General features: G+C 42.4%; 1 protein-coding gene across 2 annotated transcripts in view; it reads left to right on the top strand.

Annotated features, from left to right (window-relative positions):
• The window catches only part of FRMPD3 (FERM and PDZ domain containing 3), a 112508-nt gene that overhangs the window by 67413 nt on the left and 20654 nt on the right, over positions 1 to 24441 (top strand). For both annotated transcript variants that reach the window (XM_007530622.3, XM_060182511.1), the window contains one exon: positions 19974 to 20118. In XM_007530622.3, the coding sequence (XP_007530684.1) occupies positions 19974 to 20118 (145 nt within the window). The remainder of the gene's footprint in view (positions 1 to 19973; positions 20119 to 24441) is intronic.

The raw sequence follows: 24441 nt of genomic DNA, 5'->3' as shown, positions 1-24441 counted from the left end.
CTATCCAATAATAAATAAAAATAATTAATGTCTGTGTCCTCCTTCAAGTACCTGGAGGTTGTATGTAATTTAGTTGGTTGGTGGGTGAAAGCCAATCATCAATTTATTTATATTTAAGTTTAGCACGTGATTTGATATCAAGCTAGAAGTGAGAGCCACTGTGGTCCAGGAGGTTGCGCAGTGATAAAGCTTTGGACTCTCAAGCATGAGGTCCTGAGTTCGATCCCTGGCAGCACATGTGCCAGAGTGATGTCTGGTTCTTTCTCTCTCCTCCTAACTTCCTCATAAATAAATAAATAAAATCTTTTTTTTAAAAAAGTGAGAGCCACTCGGGAGTCGGGCAGTAGTGCAGTGGGTTAAGCGTACATGGTGCAAAGCACAATGACCGGCGTAAGGATCCCGGTTCGAGCACCCAGCTCCCCACCTGCAAGAGTCACTTCACAGGAGGTGAAGCAGGTCTGCAGGTATCTGTCTTTCTCTCCCCATCTCTGTCTTCCCCTCCTCTCTCCATTTCTCTCTATCCTATCCAAAAATGATGACATCAATAACAACAACAACAATAACTATAACAACAATAAGAAAAAAGGGCAACAAAAGGGAATAAATAAATAAATATTAAAAAAAATAAAGTGAGAGCCACTCATCTCTCAGACAAGAACTTTCAGGGGAGGACAGCAAGCATTGTTTGAGTGAAACACACTATTCTCATTTCTAGGAGTAGCCAAACCACAGCGGTGGGTGTGAATTCTACTCTGGAGAGACTATTTTCTTATTGGAGAGACTACACTCACAAGGACAAATTACCTGCCTTAATAGAACAGGCATGGAACTATGAAATCAGACAAACCAGATTCAGATATCAGCTCTACGACTTCCAAGCTGTGTGGCCTTGAAAAAAAATGCCTTAGCCTCTCTGAACACTGATGTCCACAACTGCAAAATGAAGTGCCCCTCTCAAAAGGTTGTTTTTCAGGGTTAAGTGAGAATGTATATGGGAAGTGTCTTTGCACACTGTCAAAGACACAATAAGTACTCAATAAGTGAGACCTTTTTCAAAGATTTTATGTATTAATGGGAGAGGAAGATATATCATTACTCTGGCACATGCAATTCTAGGTATCAACCTCTGAGCCCCATGCTCAAGAGTCCAATTCTTCGTCCACTATGATACCTCCCAGGCCACCATAAGTCTTTTTTTCTTTTTCTTTTTTTTTTTTTTCTAAAAGCAAAGCAGCGATGAACAAACATTAACTTGGGGGGTTGGCAAACCTGGTTAAGCACACATAGTATGAAGTGCAAGGACGCATTCAGGGATCCAGGTTCAAGTCTCCACTCCCCATCTGTGTGTGGGTGGGTGGAGGGGGAAAGCTTCGCAAGAGGTGAAGCAGTTGTCTATCTTTCTCTCTCCCTCTCTATTTCCCCCCTCCTCTCTCAATTTCTCTCTGTCCTATCCAATAAAATAGGGAAAAAATGGCCACCAGGAGCAGTGGATTTGTAGTGCTGGCACCAAGTCCCAGCAATAACCTTGGAGGCAAAAAGAAAGAAAGAAAGAAAGAAAGAAAGAAAGAAAGAAAGGAAGGAAGGAAGGAAGGAAGGAAGGAAGGAAGGAAGGAAGGAAGGAAGGAAGGAAGGAAGGAAGGAAGAAAGGAAGAAAGAAAGAAAGAAAGGAAGAAAGAAAGAAAGGAAGGAAGGAAAAAGAGAGCGGGGTCGGGTGAAAGAAAGAAAGAAAGAGAGAGAGAGAGAGAGCAGGGTCCGGTGGTGGCACACCTGGTTGAGTGCTTGCAGTACAATGCACAAGGACCCAGGTTTGAGCCCCCAGTCCTCACCTGCAGGGGGAAAGCTTCATGAGTGGTGAAGTAGGGCTGCAGGTGTCTCTCTGTGTCCCTCTCGGTCACCCCCTTCCCTCTTGATTTCTGGCTGTCTCTATACAATAAGTAAAGATAATTAATTTTAAAAAAAAGAAAGAAGAGAGAGCAAGGAAGACAAGAAGGAAAGAAGGAAGGAAGGAAGGAAGGAAGGAAGGGAGAGAAACATTAATTGAGGGTGGGGAGATAGCATAATGGTTCCACAAAAAGACTTTCATGTGTGAGACTCAAGTCCTAGGTTCAATCTCCCACACCACCATAAGCCAGAACTATGTAGTGCTCTGGAAAAAGAAGAAGGGGGAGCATTAATATAAAGCAAACATTGCAGATATGTTTGCGGTGGAGCAAGGTACAAAAGAACAAGAGTTAACCTAAAGTGGATCATAAAGTGCTAGGCACCAATTAGCAGGGAGAAGTGAGATGTGTTCTCAGGCAGAGAGCAAGCCCAGAAATGAGCAAGCTGTATATGCAGGTTGATAAGCAAAGTTGCTGCCCAGAGAGAAGAATCAGCAAAGAGACTGAAGAACTGAGGTGGGTAAAACCAGCTGGTTAAAAGCAAGAAAGACCAGACCAAGGAATTTGATAGAATAACAGAGATCCACTGAAGGCCCTTGAGCAGAGGAGTGACAGCATGCACATTGACTTGGACCAGTGTGCAGTATAGTTGGGAGCCAGGCCAGGGGTGAAGCCAGGGATGGAAGGAGGAGAGGGAATGGTTGTTTTACCATTGTTATGGTTATTATTATAGTTGTTATTGATGTCATTGTTGTTGGATAGGACAGAGAGAAATGGAGAGAGGAGGGGAAGATAGAGAGGGGGAGAGACAGATAGACACCTGCAGACCTGCTTCACCGTCTGTGAAGCGATTACCCTGCAGGTGGAGAGCCGGCGGCTCGAATCAGGATCCTTCCACCGGTCCTTGCACTTTGCGCCATGTGCACTTAACCCATTGTGCTACCGCCCAACTCCCAAATAAATAAATTTTGAGATAGAGACAGAGAGGCAGAGATCACAGCACCAAAGTTTCCTTCAATGCATTGGGGGCTGGCCTTGAACTTGGGTCATGTACATGGCAAAGCAGCACACTATTCCAGTGAACTATTTCACCAGCCCAGTAAGTCAATGTTTGTTTATTTAGTATAGAGATAGAAAGTAAGAGGAAAGAGGGAGATAGAGAAGGAGAGAGAGGGGCTGGGTAGTGGTGCTCCTGGTTGAGCACACACGTTACAATGCACAAGGACCCAACTTCAAGTCCCTGATTTCCACTTGCAGGGGGAAAGTTTTGTGAATGATGAAACAGTGCTGCAAGTGTCTCTCTGCTTCTCTCCTCTATTTAAAAAATTTTATTATCTTTTTAAATTTTGCCTCCAGGATTATCGCTGGGGCTCAGTCCCTGCACTATGAGTCCATTGCTCCTGTAGGCCATTTTTCCCCATTTTTGTTACCCTTGTTGTTGTTATTATTATTGTTATTGTTATTGTTGTTATTGCTGTTGTTGTCGGATAGGACAGAAAGAAATCGAGAGAGATGGGGAAGATAGAGAAGGAGAGAGAAAGACACCTGCAGACCTGCTTCACTACTTGGGAAGAGACCCTCCTGCAGGTGGAGAGCCGGGAGCTCAAACCGGAATACTTATGCCAGTCCTTTTGCTTTGCGCCATGCGAGCTTAACCCACTGCAGTACCACCCAGCCCCCCCCCCCAATTTATTATCTTTATTTAATAGAGACAGCTAGAAATTGAGAGGAAGGGGGGATATAGAGAGATAGACAGACACCTGTGGCCCTGCTTCACCACTTGTGAAGCTTCTCCCCTGCAGGTGGGGACTGGAGGGCTTGAACCTGGGTCCTTCTGCATTGTGTGCACAGCCAGGTGTGCCACCATCTGTTCCCTCTTTCTCTCTCTACTCTCCCTTCTTTCTTGATTTCTGACTGTCTCTATCCAATAAATAAATAAATTTTAAAAAGGAAAAAGAGAAAGACAGATACCTGCAGCATTGCTTCACTGCTTACGAAGCTTTCCTCCAACAGGTAGGGACCAGAAGCTCAAACCCAGGTCCTTGTGCATGATAACATGTGCACTCAAACAGATGCACCACTGCATTGAAAGTAATATCATCAGAAATGGGGAAACAACTAATGAGACTCTGAAAGAAAACACTAATTATCTCGAGATAATTAATACCATTAGTGTACTAAAACTGTTCCTATACCTCTATTCCTCGGAGGTGACATAGTGGATAAAGTTTTGGACTCTCAAGCATGACTCCCAAGTTCAAGCCCAGACACATATGTACCAGAGTGATACTCTTGTTCACTCCCTCTCTCAGACACACACAAAAAAACAAACAACTGAAAGGTGAAATAGCTGAACTAAGAGCACAACTAGATGAACACGCTAATACAATATCTAAACAGGGTAGCAAAATAGTTGAGCTACAGTAAACAGCAGAGGGGAGAGAGAACAGAATAACTGACACAGAAAACAGAATTAACAAGATTGAGGATGAATTAGAGAAAACTAAGAAAGAAGAGTACTTAAAAAAGATTAAAAGATACTGAAAACAACAACAGAAACATATGGGATGACTTCAAAAGAAGTAATATATGCATTATTGGCTTACCAGAGGAAGAAAGAGAGGAAGGGGAAGAAAGCATTCTACAGGACATAACAGCTGAGAACATTCCTGCTCTAAACAACATAAAGGTTGAAGAATCCCAGAGAGTGCCAAAGAGAATTAACCCAGACCTAAAGACACCAAGACACATCATATTTAGAATGAAAAGGGATAAGAAAACAGAAAGGATCCTGAAGGGTGCAAGAGGGAAAAAAACAATCACTTACAGAGGAAAACCCATAAGATTAGCAGCAGATTTCTCCATATAAACTCTAAAGGCCAGAAGAAAATAGCAAGATATATATTGAGCACTCAGTGAGAAAGGTGTTCAGCCAAGACTGTTGTATCCTGCTAGATTGTCACTTAGACTATATTGAAGCATAAAAGCCTCAGGCAAGTAACAGTTGAAGTAGTCAGCTATCATCAAGCCAGAGTATATAGGTAGGTAGGAAGGTAGATAGATAGGGTGAGCCACCAGAGTACTGCTCTACTCTGGCTTGTGGTGGTGCAAGGGATTGAATTTAGGACATCAGAGCCATGAAAGTCTTTTTGCATATCACTATGCTATCTCTCCAATTCTATTTGCTCTTGGTGGAGCAAACATGTGGCAGTGTTCAAATATCTACTCCTGAGAGACAGAAGCCCATGACTGTGACACCACTGGACCATTTCCATAATCTATTACTACAGGAGCAAGTATATGTGGGGTAGTGGAAGAAACTATTAAAAGAATGGCCCAAAGTTACAACTGAGGAGGGCCCCACACTACATATGTCAAAGTGGTCCTTTTTATTTATTTATTTTTTTTTTTAGTGATATAATAATGATTGACAAGACTGGGATGAGAGAGGTACAATTACACACAGTTCCCCCTACCAGAGTTCCAGATCCCATCTCCTCCATTGGAAGCTTCCCTATTCTTTATCCTTCTGGGAGAATGGACCAAAATTCTGTATGGGGTTCAGAAGGTGGGAGGGCTGTCTTCTATAATTGCTTCTCCACTGGACATAGCCTCTGACAGGTCAATCCATACCCCCAGCCTGTTTCTATCTTTCCCTAGTGGGGCAGAGCTCTGGAGAGGTGGAGTTCCAGGACTCTATGGTCATCCTTGTTTTGTTCTCTTTGAACTTCCTGGCAAATTCACATAGATATCATGGTAGTATCTGCAACTTGGTGGCTGAAGAGAATTGAAATATAAACCAAAACATATTGTTTAGTAAGCAGGAACCTAAAGGTAAAAATAGAGCAGAGGGGCCGCGTGGTAGTGCACCTGGCTGAGCACATGTGTTAGGTGCACAAGGAGCCAGGATCGAGCCCCTGGTCCCCACCAGCAGGGGGAAAGCTTCACGAGTGGTGAATCATGGCTACAGGTATCTCTCTGCCTCTCTCCCTCTCTATAACCACCTTCCCTCTCCATTTCTGACTGTCTGTATCCAATAAATAAATAAAGATAAAAAACTTATTAAAAATAGAGCAGATGAGATTTGGGGTCTTCATGTTTGAAGAAGCTAGTAAGTCTATTTTAGGTATATTCAAAGGGGGCCATGAATTTACTAATTTTACCTGAGCCAAATATCTAACATGCAGGTGGGCTGAAAGTATTGTCAGGGAAGATGGTTTAAAAGTTGGAAATAGGACAAGAAATCTGGATCAGGGCAGAGAGTAGCTCCCAAATATGGGGAAAATATATAAATACCGTTAACTCTAAACCCCATCGATCTGACCTAGGGCCCATGTCTGTCCATACTTAGCACAGGAGCCTGTGCAACCTCTGCATCCCTATCAGTCTGAACTCTCATTCTATGGTCATAGCTAGGAACAAGCTAAAAGGCTGCACTAATTTCAGACCAGTTTTCCTCAAGTGGAAGAGTATGTTGACCTAGCCTTCCTTCAGAGAGTGGGTCAATCCCTGCCATTCTTATTCTACATTGAGGTCAATGTCCTATAGAAGGCCACAAGAGGGTTTATGATGTTGTTCCTAGTGGAGATGACCAGTGATGTTGGAGAGAGGGATCTGTTAGAAGTCTAGGTCCATCATATCTATATGGAAATTCCAGGGTTCCCTCACTAGGTCCCCAGATGATGGGGTGGTCTAGTAGTGATGGAAAGGACCATCATTAAAAAGCACCAGTCTCTTGTCTTTATCCAGCTTTTGCAGTCCTTACTTTATCTGATACGGTTGGACTTAGAGTTATTGAGGGAAGTGAAATAGGAAGTCTCTCAGGAGGGTATCTAGGTCTAAGTAAAAAACATCTTATTAAGTACTTTATGGTGTCTTTTTTAGGTCTTTCTACTTGCTTGCTGCACTTTCTCCTCTCTGCTTCATTCTTCTCTCTCTCTCTCTCTTTTTCTCTCTCTCTCTTCCTCCCTTCCTCCCTCTCTCTCTCATATACAATAAATTTTTGAATGATTTATTGAAAATAAAACATTGTCTCAATTAGTTTCCTGTGGGTTGGTGTGTCTTCTGTTCTTTCCCTTGAGCTTTATTGCTCTAGTACATTCTGGAGGGACAAGCATTCTACTAGACTTCATGATCATTAACATCCTATTTAAAACAAAACGTTGTTGAAGGCTTTTAAGAAAATCTATCCAAGCTCCCTGCCTTGCTTGTGTCACCTTTGATTTTTTTTTTACCACTGTTAGCAAAACACACACCTGTGTTTCTTTTGTAAGCTGTGTTTGGCCCTTGCTGGGGCTTAGTTGGCCATGTGGAGGTATAAAGAAAGGCTTTCGGGGTAATGTGCTGAGTCAACTGGGTTTGCATTTGGCCCTTTCTATGTACAGAATTTTTGCCTTTACTCTGTTCCATTACTGGCAGGAGGCTAACTTTGAGAGAAGAAATGAAAGGTAAACAAATCAGACAATTAAGTCAATCAACCAGATAGTCATTCATTCAGCCTCCAACCCATCCATTAGACAAACAACAAGCCAGGTAGGCAGATCACTGGTCAGGATGACAGGCTGTTGGGCACTCTGTCTGTCTTGCAGCCAGCCTTTCAGCCAGGGCAGGAGTGAGTCAGACTCCCCTGCAGCCAGATTGCCCATCAGTCTATCCATCAGTCAACTGGTCAGCCAGTATTCTGGTTAGATGGTCCTTCATTGTGTTTGTCAGTCAAAGCCATTTCCTCAGAAAAACTCTTGCCAGCTTCTGGAACCAAATGAGTTGCACATTTGCACATTCATACTTGCACAGTAATCAGAGACATTCTTTTCTCTTCTTTTTCTATTCTTTTACCACTAGTGCTATGGCTGGAGCTCAATGCCTACAAGACTCCACTATTCTGTATAAGTACCGCACGCTAACCGATTGCACCACTGGAGCTCAAGACTCCACTATTCTGATGGTGGCCATTTTTTATTATCTTTATTTGTGTATTGGATCAAGACAGCCAGAAATCAAGAGGAAAGGGGGTGATAGAGAAGGGAGACAAAAAGACAACTGGAACACTGTTTTACCACTCGCAAAGCTTTCCCTTTGCAGGTGGGGACAGGGGTCTCTAATCTGGGTCCTTGCACACTGCAACATGTGCACCCAATCAGGTGCAATGGTAGTCACTTTTATAAGGGATGAGGGACAGAGGGGGGAGAGAGAGAGACACCTGTAGCACTGCTCTTGAAGCTCCTCCCCTGCAAGTGAGGCTCAGGGCCAGGCCCTTCTGCATGATGGCATGTGTTTTCTACCAAGTGAACCACCACTTCACCACCTGACCCCCCATTCTCCCCATATATTTATCCAGAGTACTGTTCTGGCTTATGATGGTACCAGGGCTTGAACCTGGGATCTTTATGGACTCAGACATGAAAGTCTATTGTGTAAGCCACTATGCTATTTTTGCCTGGTCACCAATCCAGGACATTCTATGTTCCTATCTCTGTATTTGTCAGGCCTTTCCATAGGATTCAATTGCATGATTGTTTCCTTCGTCCTATTTCATGCTAGATTATGTACTTCATGAGAGCAGGAATTCTGTTGGCCCCATTCTGGAAATGGATGCAGCTATCGATGGTTCAAGCTGTCCATAAGCTATATAGCAAGTATGTGTGAGTGACAGCTTGCTGGGTTGGTGGAGCACGATATATGAGCATTGCAGTCAGAGGGAAAGCACAGGACAAGGTGTAAGGGGGTTAAAAATGTATGATGTCTCCAGCAAACTGGAAATGATGTGTGGCTGCTAGAGCCCAAGGTGAAGGTCAGGGTTGGGAAGACACTATAGAGTTAGAGGAAGATATTGTTGAAGCCAGGCCCTAAGGGCTTTGTGTTACATTGGAAGGCAACTGGTGTGTAAGTGTTGTGCTATTGTACATATGAAATGGTACTGTGAGTTGGGTTTTGGAAAGACCCTAAGGCAGCAGTGGGAAAGTGAAGCAGAGTGAAATGAATGGAGACTGGAGCAGGGAGGCCAGTCAATCAGGAGGTACTTGGAGGGCCTGAGGTGTATCTGTCCACACCATTTTTTTTATTTTAATGAGAGTGAGAGATACAGAGAGAGACACAAGAGAAAGACCAGAGCACTACCCAACTCTGGCTTCTGGTGGTGCTGGGGATTGAACCTGGAACCTCAGAGCCTCAGGCATGAAAATCTTTTGCATAACCACTATATTGTCTTCCCAGCCCTCCACACTTTTTCCTTATCAAGAAAATACCACAATTTGTATGACTCCCTGGAAAGAACAGCTTGTGGCCAGAAGAAATGTGGCCTTAGTACTTCAGGACTTGCCATCCATTCACACATACTTCCAGAAGTTGTGCTCTGGGAGGAAGATGAAGTCTTGAGAGAAAACAATGGGGGAAACAACAGGGATAGCCATAATACCTCATGAGGGAAGTCTAGGAAATCTCAGACCCTCAAAATAATGGCAATAACAGCTTTCCATACCAAACTTCTGTGCACCCTAGCTCTGTGTACCTTCTTTCCATTGCTGTCAGGAGGTGAAGCAGACACATGTAGCTGATGCTCCCCCCCACTTCCTCCCATAGCCCTTCTGTTTATGTTTTATCCTCTCTGCCCCTTCCAACTAGTTGCTTCATCCCTGCTCTTCTTTGCATTAAAGAAGGGAGCCACTGCCCCTGAACACAGGTTGTTTTCCTCTTGATGGTTTAGCATAAACTCCATAGGACTATCACTAACTTTTTGCCTATAGAGCAGAGTACAAATGTCCTACAATGACGTGCAGTGTAATTGAGTGTACAATAATGATCACACAATTCAAAACAGGATTCCATTCAGCCAGGATTATGTGATATAGATATAACACTGTAAGAGTTCTCAGATAAGAATGCAAGAGAGGATTAAGAGTAGTGACTTTGGTGACTTTGGAATCCCCGCCCTCCTCAGGAATGAAATATGATACTCTGGTGGAAAACTGAGGCTTGAAGCCCAAGCCTGGGGAATGAGTCCAGTGGGGGGAGCTTGTGCAAGATTTGGCTAGAGAGAGAGATGGAGATAGTCAGAGATTATAGAACATGAACCCATCGTCACCTCAGAGAAACAGAAGTCAAGAGAAAAGAAAAAAAATCCAAAGAAAGGGGTTGCAGTTGACAAATGAAACAAGTTGAGAGGTATCAGGATGGATATAAACCATTCTCTTTAGCAGGGAATAAGCTACATTGCTGTCAGGTGTCAAGCTAGGGTCTGTGAGCTAAAAAGTGACCCACTCTGCTTTTGTAAATAAAGCTTTACTAGAATGTCATTATACTCATTTGTTTACCTTAGGGATTATCTGTCATTAAAGTACTAAATATTCAATTCTAGCTATGTGTTGCCATCCTGGCAAGATAACAGATTAAATGTGTGCAGCTTTAGCTAAGAGTAGAGGCAGGTTGAGTTCAAAACTTTCCCAAGATAATGATCCAACCAAAGAAGACTTGTATAGTTAGCAACATATTTTTTTAAATTTATTTCTTTATTGGGGAATTAATGTTTTACATTCAACAGTAAATACAATAGTTTGTACATGCATAACATTCCCCAGATTCCCATTTAACAATACAACCCCCACTATGTCATTTATCATCCTTCATGGACCTGTATTCTCCCCACCCACCCACCCCAGAGTCTTTTACTTGGGTGCAATATGCCAATTCCATTTCAGGTTCTACTTGTGTTTTGTTTTATGATCTTGTTTTTCAACTTTGGCCTGAGAGTGAGATCATCCCATATTCATCCTTCTGTTTCTGACTTATTTCACTCGACATGATTTTTTCAAGGTCCATCCAAGATCGGATGAAAACGGTGAAGTCACCATTTTTTACAGCTGAGTAGTATTCCATTATGTATATATACCACAACTTGCTCAGCCACTCATCTGTTGTTGGACACCTGGGTTGCTTCCAGGTTTTGGCTGTTACAAATTGTGCTGTCAAGAACATATGTGTTGAGTTCCTTAGGATATATCCCCAGGAGAGGAATTGCAGGGTCATAGGGTAGGTCCATTTCTAGCCTTCTGAGAGTTCTCCAGACTATTCTCCACAGAGGTTGGACCAATTGACATTCCCACCAGCAGTGCAGGAGGGTTCCTTTGACCCCATACCCTCTCCAGCATTTGCTGCTGTTACCTTTTCTGTTGTATGACATTCTCACAGGAGTGACGTGATATCTCATTGTTGTCTTGATTTGCATTTCTCTGACAATCAGAGACTTGGAGCATTTTTTCATGTGTTTCTCGGCATTTTGGATCTCTTCTGTGGTGAATATTCTGTCCAAGACCTCCCCCCCATTTTTGGATGGGGTTATTTGTTGTCTTGTTGTTGAGTCTGGCAAGCTCTTTATATATGTTGGTTATTAAACTCTTATCTGATGTATGGCATGTAAAGATCTTCTCCCATTCTGTGGGGGGTCTCTTGGTTTGGGTAGTGGTTTCTTTTACTGTGAAGAAGCTTTTTAATTTGATGTAATCCCATAGGATTATACTTGCCTTAGTCTTCTTTGTAATTGGATTCGTTTCATTGAAAATGTCTTTAAAATTTATGCATAAAAAAGTTCTGCCAATATTTTCCTCTAAGTATTTGATAGTTTGTGGTCTAACATCCAAGTCCTTGATCCACTTGGAATTTACTTTTGTATTTGGTGAAATACAGTGATTCAGCTTCATTCTTCTGCATGTTTCAACCCATTGTTTCCAACACCATTTGTTGAAGAGACTCTGCTTTCCCCATGTAATAGTCTGAGCCTCTTTGTCAAAGATTAGATGTCCATAGGTGTGGGGCCTCATTTCTGGGCTCTCAATTCTATTCCACTGGTCTGTGTGTCTATTCATGTTCCAGTACCAAGCAGTTTTGATGACAATGGCCCTATAATACAGTTTGAGATCTGGAAGTGTGATGCCTCCAGTTCTGTTCTTTTTTCTCAAGGTTGTTTTGGCAATTCTAGGTCTTTTCTGGTTCCAGATAAACATTTGTAGCATTTTTTCTATTCTCCTAAAAAATGTGCTTGGGATCTTGATGGGGATAGCATTAAATTTGTAGATGGCTCTGGGTAATATATTCATTTTGATGATGTTAATTCCTCCAACCCATGAACATGGAATATCTTTCCACTTCTTTGTGTCTTTTTCATTTTCTTTGAGTAGTGACTCATAATTTTCAGTATACAAGTCTTTCACTTCTTTGGTTAGGTTTATTCCTAGATATTCTATTGTTTTTGTTGCTATAGTAAAAGGAATTGATTTCTGGATTTCAATTTCTTCTAACTTAGTGTTTGCATAGAGGAATGCCACTGACTTTTGAATGTTAATTTTGTAGCCTGACACCTTACTGTATTGCCTGATGATTTCCAAAAGCTTCTTGCTGGATTCCTTAGGTTTGTCCATGTATACTATCATGTCATCTGCAAATAAGGAGAGTTTGACTTCTTCTCTTCCAATCTGTATCCCTTTAATTCCTTGCTCCTGCCTGATTGCTATGGCAAGAACTTCCAACACTATGTTGAATAGTAATGGTGATAGTGGGCAGCCCTGTCTAGTACCTGATCTGAGTTGAAATGCTTCAGTTTTTCACCATTGAGTATGATGTTGGCTGTAGGTTTGCTATATATAGACTCCACTATCTTCAGGAATTTCCCATCTATTCCCATTTATGTAGTGTTTTGATCATAAAGGGATGTTGTATTTTGTCAAAGCCTTTCTCTGCATCTATTGATATGACCATGTGGTTTTTGGTCTGCTTTTGTTGATGTGGTGGATCACATTGATTGATTTATGTATATTAAACCAACCTTGCATGCCTGGGATAAACCCCACTTGGTCATGATGAACAATCTTTTTGATATACTGCTGTATCTGGTTGGCTAGAATTTTGTTCAATATTTTCGCGTCTATGTTCATCAGAGATATTGGTCTGTAGTTTTCTTTTTTGGTTGTGTCCCTGTCTGCTTTTGGTATCAGGGTGATGTTGGCTTCATAGAAGCTGGCAGGGAGTATTCCAGTGTCTTCAATCTTCTGGAAGACTTTTAAAAGTAGAGGTATTAGTTCTTCTTTGAAGGTTTTGTAGAATTCATTTGTAAAACCTTCTGGTCCAGGACTTTTATTTTTGGGGAGATTTTTGATAACTGTTTCAATTTCATTAGCTGTGGTGGGCCTGTTCATGTTATCCACTTCCTCTTTACTTAGTTTTGGAAGTTGGTAGGTATCTAGGAAATCGTCCATTTCTTCCAGGTTCTCTAGCTTGGTGGCATATAGTTGTTCATAGAAGCCTCACATGATATGTTGAATTTCTGCTGTGTCTGTTGTGATATCTCCTCTTTCATTTAGTATCTCATTTATTTGGGTCTTCTCCCTTTTTTGTTTTGAGTCTGGCTAAAGGTTTGTCAATTTTGTTTACTCTTTTGAAGAACCAACATTTATTTTCATGGATCTTTTGTATGGTTTTCCTATTCTCAATGTTATTTATTTCTGCCCTAACTTTAGTGATTTCTGTCCTTCTGGTTGCTTTAGGGTTCCTTTGTTGTTCTTCTTCTAGGTCTTTAAGATGTGCAATCAGGCTGTTTATTTGTGCTTTTTCTTTTTTCCTAATGTGTGCTTGTATAGCTAGGAACTTCCCTTTTAGGACTGCTTTAGCTGTGTCCCAAATATTTTGATAGCTTGTGTCTTCATTTTCATTGAACTCTCAAAACATTTTGATTTCTTCCTTGATTTCCTCTTTGACCCAGAGGTTGTTAAGAAGTGTACTGTTGAGTTTCCACATTTTGGCACTGTTAGTAATCTTTTGTTAATTGTTCAGTGTTAGTTTAATTCCACTGTGGTCTGCGAAGATGCTTGGGATTATTTCAATGCTCTTGAATTGGCTGAAGCTGTCTTTGTGGCCTAATATATGGTCTATCCTTGAGAATGACCCATGTGGATTTGAGTAAAATGTGTATTCCAGTTTCTTGGGATGAATGACTCTGAAAATGTCCAATAGTTCTAGTTTATCTATCTCTTCATTTAGCTCCCTTATGTCTTTATTGATTTTCTGCCTGGATGATCTGTCAAGTTGAGAGAGTGGGGTGTTGAAGTCCCCTACTATGACTGTGTTACTGTTAATATATTGCTGTAGCTCTTTCAGTAGAAGTTTGATGAATTTAGATGACTTCTCATTGGATGCATAGATGTTAATAATTGTTAAGTCCTCTTGATTGACAGATCCTCTGAGCATTAAGTAGTGTCCATTCCTATCTTTTTTAGTCTTATCTATTTTAAAGTCTGTCATGTCAAATATGAGAATAGCTGCTCCTGCCCTTTTTTGTGGGCCATTGGCTTGTATGATAGTTTTCCATCTTTCACTTTAAGTCTGTGTTTGTCTTGTTGAGTCAGGTGGGTTTCCTATACACAGCACATTGTTGGGTTGTGTTTTCTGATCCATCTTCCTACTCTGTGTCTTTTAATAGGTGAATTCAGGCCATTGGTATTTATTGATATCAAAGATTGAAGCTATTTTAACGCCATTCTTGTAGAGTTTTAGAGTGTTTTGATATATGTCCTATTTGTGGTGGTCTGGTTGTTTATAGGAGACCTTTCAGAACTTCTTTCAGGGCAGCCTTGGTGATGGTTGCTTCCTTCAACTGTTGCTTGTCTGAGAAGGTTTTGATGCTTCCATCTAGTCTGAATGACAGTCTAGCAGGATATAGTATTCTTGGCTGAAAGCCTTTCTCATTGAGCACTCGACAGATATCTTGCCATTCTCTTCTGGCCTGTAGTGTTTGTATAGAGAAGTCTGCTGCTAATCTTATGGGTTTTCCTTTGTAGGTGACTCTTTGTTTTTCTCTTGCAGCCTTGAGGATCCTTTCTTTATCCTTATTCCTTTCCATTCTAAGTATGACATGTCTTGGTGTCTTTAGTTCTGGGTTAATTCTGTTTGGGACCCTCTGGGATTCTTGAATCTTTATGTCTTTGGTGTTGTCTAGACTAGAGAAGTTTTCAGCTATTATGGCCTGGAGAATGCTTTCTTCCTCTCCTTCTCTTAGTTCCTCTGGTAAGCCAATAATGCTTATATTGTTTCTTTTGAAGTCATCCCACAGGACTCTGTTGTTGTTTTCAGTATCTCTTAATCTCTTTTTGAGATCTCTTACTTCTTTTTTAGTTGTCTCTAATTCATCCTCAATCTTGCTAATTCTGTCTTCAGCCTCATAGATTCTATTTTCTTTGCCCTCTACTGTTTTCTGGAGTTCATCTATTTTGTTGCCCTACTCTGATACTGTTTTAGCCTGTTCAGCTAGTTGCCTTCTTATCTCAGCGATTTCAGCTTTCAGCTCTCTAATAACCATGAGATAATTAGTATTCTCTTCCATATTCTCATTTGTTGTTCCTGCATTTCTGATTACAATTTTTTCAAATTCTTTACTCACTCCTGTTATTATTTCCTTAGCTAATGTTTGGATGTTGAACTCGTTATTTTGTGCTTCACCCTCTGGAGGACTTTTAGCTGGACTCTTGTTCTGGTTCGATTCTCCAATATTTTTTCTTGTTGATTTAACCATTTTATATATTATGTTATGAGTTCACTTTATCAGTACTTTTCAAATTATTGATCACTATTGCCTGGATTGACTTGTGTCTAAGTAAGTTAATTAAAGGGTTCACAGTGGTGGAAGTTAACAGTTATTTCAATCCCTGAGTTGGAGCTCAGTGGTTTAAAAGCCTCTTTTTTTTCCTTCCCTGTAGGCTCTGAGAGCCTGAGGGCTTTTAAACTATCAATAGGCTTCTTAGCTTAATCACTGACTCCTGACCAAGAGATAAAGCAGGGTGTGGCAGAGATAATCCAGTGGTTATGCAAAAAGACTTTCACAGCCCCTCAGCTATGCCACCGAGGTATAGGTCTTCTGAGTTTCCTGGTTAGATCTCTGTCCCCTGGTGTCCCTTCCTGTCGCTGCTCCAGATTCTGAGGGTAGTAGCAATGGAGACTCAGAGTTGCACTTGGTGAGTCTCTGGGGAGTCCTCTCCTCCCTTAAGCTATCCCCTTGTTGGTGGAGCAGACTGGAGGTGGTGTCTCAACTGATAAACTGCTGAACTGTTAGCAGTCACTTAATCTCTCCTTAGTCCCCTCTCTCTGTCACCAGCCACACGTGTTTGTACTCACCAGTGATTTACTGGGTTCCTGTGGTCATTCTAGTCCTGTCTTGTTTTGTTCCCGGGTGGTCTCCTTTGGTATTCCTAGTTGATCCGGGAGAGGAGAGGAGAGGAGAACGTTGATAACATATTTGATGGAATCTCCGTGTTGTCCCTTCTTTTTAACTGTTACCCAATCAACATCTCACTGACATGGGGATGGACTCATTCTATCTTTGTAATTCGTTTAGCATTTAATATACAGCCATGGAAAACCTCCTCCCCAAATTCAAGGTGGCCCATAACCCCCCTTGGCTTCCTCCTCATTCAGCCACAAATAGTCTTCCCTCTCCTAAGGAGAAGGCTCCCCTGGTTGGCTTTTGTGTGACTAAAACTTCTCGTTCCCCCAACAAACTGCTTAGTTCTGCCTTTTGGTGGTTCTGTGGATTGAATATATGGAGCTCTGGTGCCTCAAGCAGGGATCTCTTGCACTGCTATGCTATCTCCCCAGCCTCTAAAATGTATATTAAGCCATACTAAAATTATAATATATTTTGGGCCAGCAGATGGCACAGTAGATACAGCAGAAGTGGAATCATATATTATATATAATCTTTATTTATTTATTGGATAGAATCAGCCAGAAATCAAGAAGGAAGGGGCAGATAAAGAAGGAGAGAGAGAGAGACACCTGAAGACCTGCTTCACTACTTGTGAAGCTTTCCCCTACAGGTGGGGACCAGGGACTTGAACTTGGGTCTTTGTGCATTATAGCAGGTACACTCAACCAGGTGTGCCACCACCAGCCCCTCAGCAGTGGACTCCTGAGGTCAATCCCCAGTATCACATGTGCCAAAGTGACCCTCTAGTTATCTCCCTCTCTCTCTCTTGTTAATACTTTTTAAATTTTTATTTATTTATTTTTGTTATCTTTATTTATTGGATAGAGACAGCCAGAAATTGAGAGGGAAAGGGGTGACAGAGAGGGAGAGAGATACCTGCAGCCCTGCTTCCCCACTCATGAAGCTTCCCCTCTGCAGGTGGGGACCGAGGGCTCAAACCCAGGTCCTTACACACTGTAACATGTGCACTCAACCAGGTGCACCACAACCCCACCCCTGTTAATACTTGTTTTTTATATAACAAAACAAAATTGAAATAGAAGGGGAGCTAGGTACTGAGAGAGAGAGAGAGAGACCTGCAGACCTTCTTCACCACTTGTGAAGCTTCTTCCCTGTAAGTGGGGAGCAGGGATTTGAACCTGGGTCCTTGAGCATGATAGTGTGTGCATTCAATTTGGTGTCCCACCACCCAGCCCCTTTTGTTTTTTAAAATTATTTTCCCTTCTAGGGTTATCGCTGAGGCTTGGTACTAGCACTGCGAATCCACTGTTCCTGGAGGCCATTTTCCCCCATTTCTGTTGCCCTTGTTGTGGTTGTTATTGTTGCTAAAGCTGTTGTTGTTGGATGGGACAGAGAGAAATGGAGAGAGGAGGGGAAGACAGAGATGGGGAGAGAAAGATAGATACCTACAGACCTGCTTCACCACTTAACAAGCGGCCCCTGCAGGTGGAGAGTTGGGGACTTGTACTGGGATCATCATGTCAGTCTGCGCTTTGTGCCATGTGCACGTAATCCACTGCAATACCACCCAGGCCCCCAAATTCTTTTTTTTAAATAATTTATTTCTTTATTGGGGAATTAATGTTTTACATTCAACAGTAAATACAATAGTTTGTACATGCATAACATTCCCCAGATTCCCATTTAACAATACAACCCCCACTATGTCATTCATCATCCTTCATAGACCTGTATCACCCCAGAGTCTTTTACTTTGGTGCAATACGCCAATTCCATTTCAGGTTCGACTTGTGTTTTCTTTTCTAATCTTGTTTTTCAACTTCGACCTGAGAGTGAGATCATCCCATATTCATCCTTCTGTTTCTGACTTATTTCACTCAACATGATTTTTTCAAGGTCCATCCAAGATTGGCTGAAAATGGTGAAGTCACCATTTTTTACAGCTGAGTAGTATTCCATTGTGTATATATACCACAACTTGCTCAGCCACTCATCTGTTGTTGGACACCTGGGTTGCTTCCAGGTTTTAGCTATTACAAATTGTGCTGCCAAGAACATACGTGTACACAGATCTTTTTGGATGGATGTGTTGAGTTCCTTAGGATATATCCCCAGGAGAGGAATTGTAGGGTCATAGGGTAGGTTCATTTCTAGCCTTCTGAGAGTTCTCCAGACTGTTCTCCACAGAGGTTGGACCAATTGACATTCCCACCAGCAGTGCAGGAGGGTTCCTTTGACCCCACACCCTCTCCAGCATTTGCTGCTGTTACCTTTTCTGATGTATGACATTCTCACAGGAGTGAAGTGATATCTCATTGTTGTCTTGATTTGCATTTCTCTGACAATCAGAGACTTGGAGCATTTTTTCATGTGTTTCTCGGCATTTTGGATCTCTTCTGTGGTGAATATTCTGTCCAAGTCCTCCCCCCATTTTTGGATGGGGTTATTTGTTGTCTTGTTGTTGAGTCTGGCAAGCTCTTTATATATGTTGGTTATTAAACTCTTATCTGATGTATGGCATGTAAAGATCTTCTCTCATTCTTTGAGGGGTCTCTTGATTTGGGTAGTGGTTTCTTTTGCTGTGAAGAAGCTTTTTAATTTGATGTAGTCCCATAGGTTTATACTTGCCTTAGTCTTCTTTGTAATTGGATTCATTTCATTGAAAATGTCTTTAAAATTTATGCATAAAAAAGTTCTGCCAATATTTTCCTCTAAGTATTTGATAGTTTGTGGTCTAACATCCAAGTCCTTGATCCACTTGGAATTTACTTTTGTATTTGGTGAAATACAGTGATTCAGTTTCATTCTTCTGCATGTTTCAACCCATTGTTTCCAACACCATTTGTTGAAGAGACTCTGCTTTCCCCATGTAATAGTCTGGGCCCCTTTGTCAGAGATTAGATGTCCATAGGTGTGGGGACTCATTTCTGGGTTCTCAATTCTATTTCACTGGTCTGTGTGTCTGTTCATGTTCCAGTACCAAACAGTTTTGATGACAATGGCCCTATAATACAGTTTGAGATCTGGAAGTGTGATGCCTCTGGTTCTGTTCTTTTTTCTCAAGATTGTTTTGGCAATTCTAGGTCTTTTCTGGTTCCAGATAAACATTTGTAGCATTTTTTCTATTCTCCTAAAAAATGTGCTTGGGATCTTGATGGGGATAGCATTAAATTTGTAGATGATTCTGGGTAATATATTCATTTTGATGATGTTAATTCTCCAACCCAGTAAGGATGTTTCATTAAATGCATAATTAAAGGTTGAATTAGTTTTGGTACCTGGGTAAGAGTTTACTTTAAATAAGTTCTCAAATAAAAAGAAATTGTCAGGCCTTGGTTAAACACATACATTACAGTGCACAGGGACTCAGGTTCAAGTTGGTCCCCCAACTGCAGGAGGAAAGCTTCACGAGTGGTGAAGCAGTGCTGCAGGTGTCTGTCTCTTTCCCTCTCTATCTCCTCTCCCTTCTCAATTTCTCTCTGTGTCTATCCAATAGTAAATATTTACATTTTTTAAATTTTTTATTATCTTTATTTGCTTATTGGATAGAGACAGCCAGAAATTGAGGACAGGGGAGATAGAAAGGAAGAGAGACAGAGAGACACCTGCAGCCCTGCTTCACCACTTGTGAAGCTTTCCCCATGCAGGTGAGGGCCGGGGGCTCGAACTCAGGTCCTTGTGCACTGTAACATGTGCGCTCAATCAGGTGCGCCACCACCCGGCCAATATATATCTTTTTAATTAAAAAAAATGTCAGGCCTTGTGGCTCAGTTGGGAATTCAGAAAGTTCCCATGACTATGCAAATCATCTTTTCTTCACAACCATCCTCCTGGTAATGCACATACTTCTCCCCTTCCAGTGTCCTATTATTTCTTCCTATCTCTTCCAGCCTCTGGTGCTGTTGATGGAGTGGCCTGAAGCCACCAACTTTGCCTGTCTGATTGCCGGGTACTGCCGCCTCCTCCTGGATTCTAGGAAGATGGTCTTCTCCAGGCCTGCCAGCCAACCTCTTCCACCTCCAATGATCAAGGCAGGTAGGGCTGAGCCTCGGTTTTTGGTGTACCAGATGCTCTTTGGACTCTGGAGACATGGAGGGAAAAAAAAAACACTGCCTTAATGTTCACCCCATTCTGCTAGCACCTTGCCTACCACATTACCTGGTTTACAGTGCTGAACTACTCTGTCCAACTTGACTACAAGTCGGGGGTGGGAGCCAGCTTGCCTTCAGATGCACCTGTCCTACAAGGGATGTCTGCTGACAATACATCATGATTGAGTCAGTGACTGAACACAAGCTAAAGATGGCAGACACACCATAGACAGCATCAACTGAAGAGCCCCTTTGGATCAAAAGCAAATCTTTAAAAGCACAATTATCTTGAAGAGAAGCATGGGCTTCAGGTATAGTTGAAGTAGAGTTTGAAAATGAAGAAACAATTGCTACCTGAAGTAAGAGGCCATGCAAGACCAGATTAGGGCAGTCGGGGGTGGTATAATAGATTAAGGGCTGGACTTTAAAGCATGGGGTCCCAGAATGATCTCCAGCATTTCATGTGTGCCTGAGTGATGGTCTGGTTGTCTGTCCCTTCATTAAAAGAATAATAATAGGAGAGAGCCAGGTGGTAGTGCAGCGGGTTAAGTGCACGTGGCCCAAAGCGCAAGGACCAGTTTAAGGATCCCGGTTGGAGCCCCCCCCCCCCCCCCCCCCCCCCCCCCCCGCTTCCCAACTGCAGGGGAGTAGCTTCACGCGGTGAAGTAGGTCTGCAGGTGTCTGTCTTTCTTTCCCCCTCTCTGTCTTCTCCTCCTCTCTCCGTCTCTCTCTGTCCTATCCAACAGTGACGACATCAAGAACTACAACAATAAAACAAGGGCAACAAAAGGGAATAAATAAATAAAATAAATATTTAAAAAATAATAACAATACTGTGCTACTTTGCCATGTGCATGACCTAAGTTCAAGGCCAGCCCCCAATGCATTGAAGGAAACTTTGGTGCTGTGATCTCTGCCTCTCTGCCTCTATCTTAAAATTTATTTATTTGGGGGTTGGGCGGTAGCGCAGTGGGTTGAGCGCACATGGCGCAAAGTTCAAGGACTGGCAGAAGGATCCTGATTCAAGCCGCCGGCTCCCTACCTGCAGGGGAGTCGCTTCACAGACGGTGAAGCAGGTCTGCAGGTGTTTATCCTTCTCTCCCCCTCTCTGTCTTCCCCTGCTCTCTCCATTTCTCTCTGCCCTATCCAGCAGCGACAACATCAATAACAACAACAATAATAACTACAACAACAAAACAGCAAAAGGAAATAAATAAATATTTTAAAGAAAGAAAATAACAATAATAAGTAAATCTTTAAAAAATTGATTAAATTTTTTTAATTGATTAAAAAAATAGACTGGGGTAAGACAGAGTGCTGGTCCAGAGAATATTACTATGCAAGAGACTTGGAGATAAGTGGGGTTCACTAAGAATGAGGTGAAGTGCAGTCCCCAAACAGAAAGCTTGTTTGGCGTATTGCACCAAAGTAAAAGACTCTGGAGTGCGTGGGTGGGGAGAATACAGATCCAAGAAGGATGACAGAGGACCTAGTGGGGGTTGTATTGTTATATGGAAAACTGGGAAATGTTATGCATGTACAAACCATTGTATTTACTGTTGAATATAAAACATTAATACCCAAAGAAAGAAAGAAAGAAAGCTTGCCAGTTAGTTAAGTCAGTGTGGACACCCTTGGGAGCTGCCACAAACAAGTGCTTTGAGGGAAGATGAGTCTCATCCAAAAGTTGCTGGCTGGAACTGAAGTGGGGAAAATAGAGATCCCCACCCCCACCCCTACACCAAGGAATAAAGACACCACATCATCAGATTTAAGGCTCAGGTTCATTCAGCAGATGTCTTTCCCACCTCAGCATCCAGGCATGGGATGGGAGGAGGGGGTAAAAGCTGAGACTCCACATGAGTCACCCTCTTTGTAATGAGAATTCCATCTACTTACCTTGTCATTTGATTAGCTCTTCCCCACCATGAGGCTGTCTGACTTTGCAACATGGTCAAATCACAGGCAGACTGGGGAGTCTGAAAAAAGAAACAAGGTGGCCCAGGAGCCAGCATAATGAAGAAAGTATTGGACTCTCAGCATGAGATCCTGGGTTTGAGCCCTGGCATCAGTTGGGCCATAGTGATGTTCTTGTTCCTCCCCACTACCATCTTTTTCTCCTCTTTGTCCATCATTGATAAATAAATACTTATTTATTTATTTTCCATTTCTTTTTTTTTTAAGGTGGAAGGGATTATTTTTTTAAAAAATTGTTTAAATCTTTAGTTATGTATTGGATAGACACAGCTATAAATTGAGAGGGCAGGGGTGATAGAGAGGGAGAAAGACAGATAGACACCTGCAGCACTGCTTCACCACTCGTGAAGCAGTAGTCCCCTGTAGGTGGGGACCGGGGGGACTCGAACCTGGGTCCTTGGGCACTGTAACATGTATGCTTAACCAGGTGCACCACCATCTGCCCCCTCCTTTTCTTTTTGTATTGGACAAGACAGAGAGAAATTGAGAGGGAAGAGGGAGATAGAGAGGAAGAGAGACAAAGGGACACCTGCAGACCTGCTTCACCACTTATGAAGCTTCCCCTGTTGGTGGAGACCAGAGACTTGATTAAAAAATCTTTTTAAAAAGATTTTATTTATTTATTTATTAATGAGAAACATAGGAGGAGAAAGAAAGAGCCAGACATCACTCTAATACATGTGCTGCCAGGGGTTGAACTCAGGACCTCATGCTTGAGAGTCCGATGCTGCACCACCTCCCAGACCACGATAAATAAATCTTTAAAAAGAAATAGAAATGTGATTCTGAAGAAGGGCCTCACTTTCAGGAAAATGTGCAACCTCACCCATTCCCTCCCCCCAACACTCTCTCTCAGCATGATCTGTATATCATAGCATTCATTGTCCATGGGAATTAGGAGACAATCAACTGACACAATTTTGGGTTATGATAGGTGACCCTAAAGCCTGCGGGGGGGGGTGAGGGGAGCAGGTGGTGGTACACTCGGTTAAACATACATAGCATTATGCGGAAGGATCTGCTTAAGACCCAGGTTTGAGCCTCCCTACCTGCAGTGGGGACACTTCACGAGCAGTGAAACAGGTCTACAGGTGTTTTTCTTTCCCCCTATCTCCCTCTCCCCTCTCAATTTCTCTCTGTCCTATTGAATAAAATGAGAAGGGAGAAAAGAAAAATATGGCTACAAGGAGGGGAGGATTCATGATGCCAGCGATGAGCTCCAGCAATAACCCTTGAGGCAAATAAATAAATATAAATAAATAAATAAATAAAATTAAAGCCTATAAAGGGAGCTCTTCATCACTTGATTGAGAAGCAAACAAACAAACCAGGAATGGGAAGGGCAGGAGCAGGACGGGGTGCCAAGTTGCTGCACTTCTCTAGGAAGATAGCTTGAAAATGGGCAGCCATACATACCATGAGGATTAAGGACAGCCCAATGCTAGCAGAGCCAGGCCTAGCATTGTCAGTGTCACCCATGGTCCTTCTCTCTATCATCATGTTCTAATGAATCATGCCACTCACTGAACAGAATAGAGAACAATAAAGGGGGGGCAGGTGGTGGTGCACCTGGTTGAGCACATGTGTCACAATGTGCAAGGATCCAGGTTTGAACCCCCAGTCCCCACCTGCAGGGTGAAAGCTTTGCAAGTGGTGAAGCAGGTCTGCAGGTGTCTCTGTCTCTCCCACTCTATCTCTCCCTTCCCTCTAGATTTCTGGCTGTCTCCAATGAATAAAGATAATAAAAATAATAAAAAGATAATAAAAATTTAAATGTAAATAAATAAATATTTTTTAATGTACTAGAACAATAAAAGGCACTGCAAAGGCCAAAGGAAGAGCCTTGAACCCAACAGTGCCATATGACCATCTAGTGAGGGTCATTTTGGGGTGGTGGGGGGTTCCACCTGCTGAAGATCCTAGGACAAGCTCTGTAGTCCTACTCATCCTACCGAAGGGTTGCTGCCATCAGATCAGAGACAATTCCGTTCTTAAATATCTCCATGGCGGGGGTTGGGCGGTGGCGCAGTGGGTTGGGCTCATGTGGCACAGAGCGCAGGACCGGTGTGGGGATCCCGGTTTGAGTCCCCAGCTCCCCATCTGCAGGGGAGTCGCTTCACAGGCGGTGAAGCAGGTCTGCAGGTGTCTATCTTTCTCTCCCCCTCTCTGTCTTCCCTTCCTTTCTCCATTTCTCTCTGTCCTGTTCAGCGACGAATAACATCAGCAACGGTGATAGTGATAGCCACAGTGAGGCTACGGCAACAGGGGCAACAAAAGGGGGGGAAAGATG

The sequence above is a fragment of the Erinaceus europaeus genome, chromosome X, assembly GCF_950295315.1.
Source record: "Erinaceus europaeus chromosome X, mEriEur2.1, whole genome shotgun sequence".
Taxonomy (NCBI): domain Eukaryota; kingdom Metazoa; phylum Chordata; class Mammalia; order Eulipotyphla; family Erinaceidae; genus Erinaceus; species Erinaceus europaeus.
Note: the sequence above shows the minus strand (reverse complement) of the source record. Positions and strands in the feature narration are given on the sequence as shown.